This window comes from Oncorhynchus nerka, linkage group LG19 (assembly GCF_034236695.1).
Source record: "Oncorhynchus nerka isolate Pitt River linkage group LG19, Oner_Uvic_2.0, whole genome shotgun sequence".
Classification (NCBI taxonomy): Eukaryota; Metazoa; Chordata; class Actinopteri; order Salmoniformes; family Salmonidae; genus Oncorhynchus; species Oncorhynchus nerka.
The window spans coordinates 49,118,801-49,128,800 of NC_088414.1; the positions used below are offsets into that span (position 1 = coordinate 49,118,801).

The window sequence follows — 10,000 nt, forward strand, 5'->3', positions numbered from 1 at the left end:
CCCCAGGAAGAGTAGCTGCTGCCTGAACTAATGGGGATCCATAATAAACCCCAGGAATACTAGCTGCTGCCTTGACAGAAACTAATGGGGATCCATAATAAGCCCCAGGAAGACTAGCTAGGTTTATTTTCTTTTCGAGAAGAGATTAACATAGAGAAATGTGGTTTGATGTGGTGAGAAATTGATGTGGAAATAAGGAGTTTGAATACGACACCGGTCAACATTAAGATTAACAGGGAGGAGTATAACAGCAGCAGGATCACTGACTTAGACAGACAACTGTCATGTATATTCAGAAATGACTTCATGTTTCAGATTTAGACTCCGCGATGCTGCTGACGGTGGAAACCCTGTATGTCTAGATGGAAATTATTCATTTGTTTTTCACAACTCATGACCTCTAACCCTGACCTCTCCCCCTGACCTCTAACCCTGGCCTCTACCCCTGACCTCTACCCCTGGCCTCTACCCCTGACCTCTACCCCTGACCTCTAACCCCTGGCCTCTACCCCTGACCTCTACCCCTGACCACTACCCCTGACCTCTAACCCCTGACCTCTTACCCCTGTGTCTCTAGGTGTATTTGAGGTGAGCTGCAGTGACTGACCACTATAATGTTAACCTCTGTCCCTGACCCCTGACCTCTAACCCCTTGTGTCTCCAGGTGTATTTGAGGTGAGCTGCAGAGTGACTGACCACTATAATGTTAACCTCTGTCCCTGACCTCTTACCCCTGACCTCTGACCTCTAACCCCATGTGTCTCTAGGTGTATTTGAGGTGAGCTGCAGAGTGACTGACCACTATAATGGAGGGATGAGACAGCAGTACTCTGTGAAGCCCTGCTCACCCGAGAGCAACGTGAAACACACACACGCCCGTGCCTCGTCCGTGGTTCGCTACTACATCAGCGCAGAGGAGGTGGAGTGGGACTACTCACCTAACCGGGCCTGGGAACTAGAGAAACATCACGCTACAGAGGAGGACAGGTAGAGAGAGGAGGAGGAGGGTGTTTCTGTGTGTCAAATCCAATCACAGGGTCACATAAGCAGGATTAGGCAGATGTTATTGCCAGTGTAGCGAAATGCTTGTACGTGTGTGTGTGTGTGTGTGTGTGTGTGTGTGTGTGTGTGTGTGTGTGTGTGTGTGTGTGTGTGTGTGTGTGTGTGATTCATTCATTCATAATGGTGTGTGTGTGTGTGTGTGTGTGTGTGTGTGTGTGTGTGTGTGTGTGTGTGTGTGTGTGTGTGTGTGTGTGTGTGTGTGATTCATTCATTCATAATGGTGTGTGTGTGTGTGTGTGTGTGTGTGTGTGTGTGTGTGTGTGTGTGTGTGTGTGTGTGTGTGTGTGTGTGTGTGTGTCCCAGTCCAGGCAGTATATTCGTGGGCAGGGGAGAGAATCGTATTGGTCCACGCTATAAGAAGGCGGTGTATAGACAGTACACTGATGACACCTTCAGGACACAGACGGAACTGCAACCTGAACAACTGCACCTCGGCATTCTGGGTAGGGTGGGGGTCCCAATAATATCTTCTCCCTCCTGATGTTTGCACTTGTTCACTACTTTCAACAAATCTAAAAGCATTGGATTGGTGAAGACATGGGCTACACTGAGTTTCTATATACCAGTCATTTCCTTTCAAATCCATGAAGGGAAGTAGCGGAGAAGAAGGCAGGATTAGTGAGTGAGTCTCTTTAAAGCAGTCACTGAAAAAATTAACCATGCCATTCTGGCAGTAGATCAAATCCCAGCTAGCACATTTCGTTCCTTGGAAGTTGTGGGAACGTATGTTTTTGGTTTCGTGTTGGTCGTTTAAAACGGAACGTTTTTCCTTTTCTGGGAACGTTTATTTTTAGGTTCCTGAGAACGTTTTCCTGGGAGGTTTTATTTACGCTCTGAGAACGTTTTCCTGGGAGGTTTTATTTACGCTCTGAGAACGGTCATTATAGGTTATTTGGAGGTTTTGAACAGTTTCCTTAAAGGACACACCTGGGTTTGTTTTCATCATGTCCAAGGGATCTCACCCTGGGAGACACCTGGGTTTGTTTTCATCATGTCCAAGGGATCTCACCCTGGGAGACACCTGGGTTTGTTTTCATCATGTCCAAGGGATCTCACCCTGGGAGACACCTGGGTTTGTTTTCATCATGTCCAAGGGATCTCACCCTGGGAGACACCTGGGTTTGTTTTCATCATGTCCAAGGGATCTCACCCTGGGAGACACCTGGGTTTGTTTTCATCATGTCCAAGGGATCTCACCCTGGGAGACACCTGGGTTTGTTTTCATCATGTCCAAGGGATCTCACCCTGGGAGACACCTGGGTTTGTTTTCATCATGTCCAAGGCATCTCACCCTGGGAGACACCTGGGTTTGTTTTCATCATGTCCAAGGGATCTCACCCTGGGAGACACCTGGGTTTGTTTTCATCATGTCCAAGGGATCTCACCCTGGGAGACACCTGGGTTTGTTTTCATCATGTCCAAGGGATCTCACCCTGGGAGACACCTGGGTTTGTTTTCATCATGTCCAAGGGATCTCACCCTGGGAGACACCTGGGTTTGTTTTCATCATGTCCAAGGGATCTCACCCTGGGAGACACCTGGGTTTGTTTTCATCATGTCCAAGGCATCTCACCCTGGGAGACACCTGGGTTTGTTTTCATCATGTCCAAGGGATCTCACCCTGGGAGACACCTGGGTTTGTTTTCATCATGTCCAAGGGATCTCACCCTGGGAGACACCTGGGTTTGTTTTCATCATGTCCAAGGGATCTCACCCTGGGAGACACCTGGGTTTGGTTTCATCATGTCCAAGGGATCTCACCCTGGGAGACACCTGTGTTTGGTTTCATCATGTCCAAGGGATTTCTAGGTCAGTGAGATGTTTTACACATAATTGGCCACGAAGAGGGTGGGTCTGGGATCCGCGCTCCCAAACAATACACCATATGACGGCTTCCGGTGTATTGACGGGGGGATAAACGTAGACCTGCTTTGAAGCATTTTGTTAAACCTCTATGCTATACTGATTATACCACAACGCTCTATGTGATACTGATCACACTATACGTTTTTTGTGCAAGGTTCCCTCTAAACTGCCACGCACCTCCCCTCACACTGCAGATGAAATATCAGCGCAGAGAAGCACGAGATGGAACTTCACTCATCTTTCTACATTCATGCCTTTTAGTCAACACTAAACCGCATTTCGCTCTGCTGTGGGAATTGTGCTCGAATCAACGCAATACTTTCAATGTAACGGACCGAAAACAAAAATGAACTACACAAAACTAACTGTGCAAGAGATTTTCTTGTAGGCAGAGCGCATTGGAGTAGGATTATGTTGCATTAAAGGTGACTCAGGCCGTACTCTATACAGACCAGTGCAGCATAACCAATCAGAGCTGCAGTAGGCCTATATGCAAATAGACCCTTGCCATGTATGGATCTGTGCCATTCACTTTGAACTGGACTGTGTTTACAACATGAGCGGTCGTAAGTAGATGAACTGGACTGTGTTTACAACATGAGCGTTCGTGAGTAGATGAACTGGACTGTGTTTACAACATGAGCGTTCGTGAGTAGATGAACTGGACTGTGTTTACAACATGAGCGGTCGTGACTAGATGAACTGGACTGTGTTTACAACATGAGTGGTCGTGAGTAGATGAACTGGACTGTGTTTACAACATGAGTGGTCGTGAGTAGATGAACTGGACTGTGTTTACAACATGAGCGTTCGTGAGTAGATGAACTGGACTGTGTTTACAACATGAGCGGTCGTGACTAGATGAACTGGACTGTGTTTACAACATGAGTGGTCGTGAGTAGATGAACTGGACTGTGTTTACAACATGAGCGGTCGTGAGTAGATGAACTGGACTGTGTTTACAACATGAGCGGTCGTGAGTAGATGAACTGGACTGTGTTTACAACATGAGTGAGTAGATGAACTGGACTGTGTTTACAGCATGAGTGAGTAGATGAACTGGACTGTGTTTACAACATGAGCGGTCGTGAGTAGATGAACTGGACTGTGTTTACAACATGAGCGGTCGTGAGTAGATGAACTGGACTGTGTTTACAACATGAGCGTTCGTGAGTAGATGCACTGGACTGTGTTTACAGCATGAGTGAGTAGATGAACTGGACTGTGTTTACAGCATGAGTGGTCGTGAGTAGATGAACTGGACTGTGTTTACAGCATGAGTGGTCGTGAGTAGATGCACTGGACTGTGTTTACAGCATGAGTGAGTAGATGAACTGGACTGTGTTTACAGCATGAGTGGTCGTGAGTAGATGAACTGGACTGTGTTTACAACATGAGCGGTCGTGAGTAGATGAACTGGACTGTGTTTACAACATGAGCGGTCGTGAGTAGATGAACTGGACTGTGTTTACAACATGAGCGGTCGTGAGTAGATGAACTGGACTGTGTTTACAACATGAGCGGTCGTGAGTAGATGAACTGGACTGTGTTTACAACATGAGCGGTCGTGAGTAGATGAACTGGACTGTGTTTACAACATGAGCGGTCGTGAGTAGATGAACTGGACTGTGTTTACAACATGAGCGGTCGTGAGTAGATGAACTGGACTGTGTTTACAACATGAGCGGTCGTGAGTAGATGAACTGGACTGTGTTTACAAGGGAAAACTGTAACTTAAAGCAGGTACACCCTCAGTGTTCACAGTACAACTGTAACTTAAAGTGGGTACAGCCTCAGTGTTCACAGTAAAACTGTAACTTAAAGCAGGTAGAGCCTCAGTGTTCACAGTAAAACTGTAACTTAAAGCAGGTACAGCCTCAGTGTTCACAGTAAAACTGTAACTTGAAGTGTGTACAGCCTCAGTGTTCACAGTAAAACTGTAACTTAACGTGGGTACAGCCTCAGTGTTCACAGTAAAACTGTAACTTAAAGCAGGTAGAGCCTCAGTGTTCACAGTAAAACTGTAACTTAAAGCAGGTACAGCCTCAGTGTTCACAGTAAAACTGTAACTTGAAGTGTGTACAGCCTCAGTGTTCACAGTAAAACTGTAACTTAACGTGGGTACAGCCTCAGTGTTCACAGTAAAACTGTAACTTAAAGCAGGTACAGCCTCAGTGTTCACAGTACAACTGTAACTTAAAGCAGGTACAGCCTCAGTGTTCACAGTAAAACTGTAACTTAAAGCAGGTACAGCCTCAGTGTTCACAGTAAAACTGTAACTTAAAGCATGTACAGCCTCAGTGTTCACAGTAAAACTGTAACTTAAAGCAGGTACAGCCTCAGTGTTCACAGTAAAATTGTAACTTAAAGCAGGTACAGCCTCTGTGTTCACAGTAAAACTGTAACTTAAAGCAGGTACAGCCTCAGTGTTCACAGTAAAACTGTAACTTAAAGCAGGTACAGCCTCAGTGTTCACAGTGAAACTGCAACTTAAAGCAGGTACAGCCTCACTGTTCACAGTGAAACTGCAACTTAAAGCAGGTACAGCCTCAGTGTTCACAGTAAAACTGCAACTTAAAGCAGGTACAGCCTCTGTGTTCACAGTAAAACTGTACCGGAAGTTGCACAGAATGTTCACAATGTTCAAGTTTGCGCTCAGCAGGCCTAAAAATGTGTTTAGTGGCAAAGAAATATATATTGCATATGCGATATGCACGTGGGCCCACATCTCGTCAATCACCCTACTGAAACACTCTGCACAGTGTCCCCACTGCTCTGAGACCACAACCAGAGACTGGTGGCTCAGAGTGGTATGGCCCTGGTGGCTCACAGCGGTATGGCCCTGGTGGCTCACAGCGGTATGGCCCTGGTGGCTCAGAGCGGTATGGCCCTGGTGGCTCAGAGCGGTATGGCCCTGGTGGCTCAGAGCGGTATGGCCCTGGTGGCTCAGAGCGGTATGGCCCTGGTGGCTCAGAGCGGTATGGCCCTGGTGGCTCACAGCGGTATGGCCCTGGTGGCTCAGAGCGGTATGGCCCTGGTGGCTCAGAGCGGTATGGCCCTGGTGGCTCAGAGCGGTATGGCCCTGGTGGCTCAGAGCGGTATGGCCCTGGTGGCTCAGAGCAGTATGGCCCTGGTGGCTCAGAGCGGTATGGCCCTGGTGGCTCAGAGCGGTATGGCCCTGGTGGCTCACAGCGGTATGGCCGTGATGACGCCACTGAAATTCCCACGGCAAAACGTTGTTTCTTAACGTTCTCTGAACTATTTGAGAACTTTCCCAATGTCAAACCAGTTGGAGAACGTTCCTAGAACCTTTTCCAAAATGTTAATTAAATGTAACCAAACGTTCTGTTAAAAGGAATGAAATACCTAAGAAAATAGCGTTTTATTGTCAAGTTCCTTTTAAATGTGCTGAGAATGTTCCAAAGCCAAGCAACGTTCCCAGAACGTTGTGGGAAGGTTGTAGGCTAAATAACCGCAGGACAACCATGCTCTCACCAAGCTGTAAGAAACATATGGTTCCCAGAACGTTTATGCGCTAGCTGGGATTGATACGGTTACTGGTGTGTTTGTGTGTCATTCCTACAGGTCCTATCATCAGGGTGGAGGTGGGAGAGGAGGTTCTGATCACCTTTAAGAACAGAGCCAGCCGTCCGTACTCTATACACGCTCACGGAGTGGTCACTACCGACACACACACACCTGTCCAGCCAGGTAAAACACCCACACAAACACACTGCCGGCCGCACTCTATACAAACACACAGAGTGGACATCACAGACACACCTGTCCAACCAGGTAAAACACACACACAAACACACAGAGTGGACATCACAGACACAGACACGCCTGTCCAACCAACAACGATCCATGTTAATGTGTGTGTGATCCTCCCCTTTTATCTCCTCCTCTCCTCTTCCCCTTATCTCTCCTTTCCTCTCTCCTCTTCTCCTCCTCTCCCCCTCCCCTCTCCCTCTATCCTCCTCTCCTCCTCCTCCTCTCCCCTGTCCACTCCTCCTCTCTCATCCCCCCTCTCCTCCCCTCTTCCCCTCTACCTCCTCTCCTTCTCTCCTTTTCCCTCTCCCTCTCCTCTCCTCCTCTCCTTTTCCCCTCTCCTTTTCCCCTCTCCTCTCCTCCTCTCCTCCTCTACTTTTCTCCTCTCCTCCTCTCCTCCTCTCCTTTTCCGCTCTCCATCTCTCTCCTCCTCTCCTCCTCTCCTTTTCCCCTCTCCTCTCCTTCTCTCCTTTTCCCTCTCCCTCTCCTCTCCTCCTCTCCTTTTCCCCTCTCCTCTCCTTTTCCCCTCTCCTCCTCTCCTTTTCCCCTTTCCTCCTCTCCTCCTCTCCTTTTCCCTTCTCCATCTATCTCCTCCTCTCCTCCTCTCCTTTTCCCTTCTCCATCTATCTCCTCCTCTCCTCCTCTCCTTTTCCCCTCTCCTCCTCCCCTCCTCTCCTTTCCCCTCTCCTCCTCCCCTCCTCTCCTTTCCCCTCTCCTTTTCCCCTCTCCTTTTCCCCTCTCCTCTCCTCCTCTCGTTTTCCGCTCTCCTCCTCTCCTCCTCTCCTTTTCCCCTCTCCTCCTCCCCTCCCCTCCTCTCCTCCTCTCCTTTTCCCCTCTCCTCCTCTCCTTTTCCCATCTCCTCCTCTCCTTTTCCCCTCTCATCCTCTCCTCCTCTCCTTTTCCCCTCTCCTCCTCTCCTCCTCTCCTTTTCCCCTCTCCTTTTCCCCTCTCCTCCTCTCCTTTTCCCCTCTCATCCTCTCCTCCTCTCCTTTTCCCCTCTCCTCCTCTCCTTTTCCCCTCTCCATCTCTCTCCTCCTCTCCTCCTCTCCTTTTCCCCTCTCCATCTCATTCCTCCTCTCCTTTTCCCCTCTCCTCCTCTCCTTTTCCCCTCTCCATCTCTCTCCTCCTCTCCTCCTCTCCTTTTCCCCTCTCCTCCTCTCCTTTTCCCCTCTCCATCTCTCTCCTCCTCTCCTCCTCTCCTTTTCCCCTCTCCATCTCTCTCCTCCTCTCCTTTTCCCCTCTCCTCCTCTCCTTTTCCCCTCTCCATCTCTCTCCTCCTCTCCTCCTCTCCTTTTCCCCTCTCCTCCTCTCCTTTTCCCCTCTCCATCTCTCTCCTCCTCTCCTCCTCTCCTTTTCCCCTCTCCATCTCTCTCCTCCTCTCCTCCTCTCCTTTTCCCCTCTCCTCCTCTCCTTTTCCCCTCTCCATCTCTCTCCTCCTCTCCTCCTCCCCTCCTCTCCTTTTCCCCTCTCCATCTCTCTCCTCCTCCTCTCCTCCTCTCCTTTTCCCCTCTCCATCTCTCTCCTCCTCTCCTCCTCTCCTTTTCCCCTCTCCTCCTCTCCTTTTCCCCTCTCCATCTCTCTCCTCCTCTCCTCCTCCCCTCCTCTCCTTTTCCCCTCTCCTGCTCTCCTTTTCCCCTCTCCATCTCTCTCCTCTCCTCCTCTCCTTTTCTCCTCTCATCCTCTCCTCCTCTCCTTTCCCCTCTCATCCTCTCCTCCTCTCCTTTTCCCCTCTCCATCTCTCTCCTCTCCTTTTTCTCCTCTCATCCTCTCCTTCTCTCCTTTCCCCTCTCATCCTCTCCTCCTCTCCTTTTCCCCTCTCCATCTCTCTCCTCTCCTCCTCTCCTTTTCCCCTCTCATCCTCTCCTCCTCTCCTTTTCCCCTCTCCATCTCTCTCCTCCTCTCCTCTCCTCTATTCTCTCATCCCCAGGTTTTATGACAGAGTTCAGATGGGAGGTCCCAGAGAGCTCTGGTCCAGGAGTCTCTGATCCTAACTGTATCTCCTACGCGTACTATTCTACTGTTGACTTCGTCAAGGTGTGTGTGTTTACCTATAGAACTCCTGAGAATGTGTGTGTCTGCCTGTATCCAGTAAGCCTCTCTATCTGTCCTTCAGGACGTGTTCAGCGGTCTCCTGGGTCCCCTGGTGGTCTGCAGACAGGGAGTACTGCAGCGTGGAGCTGAGGAGGGCACGAGGAAGAGGAGGGACGTGGAGAGGGAGTTTGCTCTGCTCTTCATGGTGTTTGATGAGAATGAGTCCTGGTACCTGGAAGACAACATCAGAACTTACCTCCACACTGACCCCAGTAACTTCACTGTGGACGACAACTTTATAGAGAGCAACAAGATGCACGGTGAGGAGAGAGAGGGGGAGGGAGAGGAGGAGGGGGAGAGGGAGAGGGAGAGGATGGAGAGGAGGAGAGGAGGGGGAGAGGAGGAGAAGAGGGAGGGAGAGGAGGAGGGGGAGAGGGAGGATGAGGGGGAGGGGGAGAGGGAGGGAGAGGAGGAGAAGAGAGAGGGAGAGGAGGAGGGGGACAGGGAGGGGGAGAGGAGGGGGAGAGGGGGTGAGGGAGGGAGAGGAGGAGAGGAGGGAGGGAGGAGGGGGAGAGGGAGGAGGGGGAGAGGAGGAGAAGAGGGAGGGGGAGGAGGAGGGGGAGAGGGAGGGGGAGAGGAGGGGGAGAGGGAGGGGGAGAGGAGGGGAGAGGGAGGGAGAGGAGGAGGGGGAGAGGGAGGGGGAGAGGAGGGGGAGAGGAGGGAGAGGAGGGGGAGAGGGAGGGAGAGGAGGAGAAGAGGGAGGGAGAGGAGGAGGGGGAGAGGGAGGAGGGGGAGGTGAGAAGAGGAGGGGGAGCGGGAGGGAGAAGAAGAGCCAAGCTTATAGAAAAGAGAGTGAGTGTGTACCAATATTCTCTCCTTCCTCCCTAGATTTGCACTTCCCTTCATGGATTTGAAAGGAAATTACAGTATTTGGAAACTCCTTCTAGCCCATTCCTACACTATTGCTTTTATATTTGTGGAGAGTAGTGAGAGAGTGCACACTTCAGGAGGAAAGATACATAGTATGATTGGGAACCAACAAAGAGAGAGATCATGTTGACTGATGTAGTACTGACACCTGTATTAATATACAGACAGAGGCTGAGAGATCATGTTAAGGAGTATTATTGTCTGTGTGTGTGTGTGTGTGTGTGTGTGTGTGTGTGTGTGTGTGTGTGTGTGTGTGTGTGTGTGTGTGTGTGTGTGTGTGTGTGTGTGTGTGTGTGTGTGTGTCTGTGTCTGTGTCTGTGTCTGTGTGTGTGTGTGTGTG

The 10,000-nt window shown here is 50.0% G+C and overlaps 1 protein-coding gene across 1 annotated transcript in view; it reads left to right on the forward strand.

The window, feature by feature from the left end:
- Positions 1 to 10,000, forward strand: part of LOC135562557 (hephaestin-like) — a 33,543-nt gene that overhangs the window by 11,604 nt on the left and 11,939 nt on the right. Inside the window, exons 2-7 of the mRNA XM_065005064.1 lie at positions 578 to 598; positions 768 to 987; positions 1,366 to 1,505; positions 6,514 to 6,639; positions 8,627 to 8,733; positions 8,813 to 9,050. Coding sequence (XP_064861136.1) covers positions 578 to 598; positions 768 to 987; positions 1,366 to 1,505; positions 6,514 to 6,639; positions 8,627 to 8,733; positions 8,813 to 9,050 — 852 coding nt within the window. The remainder of the gene's footprint in view (positions 1 to 577; positions 599 to 767; positions 988 to 1,365; positions 1,506 to 6,513; positions 6,640 to 8,626; positions 8,734 to 8,812; positions 9,051 to 10,000) is intronic.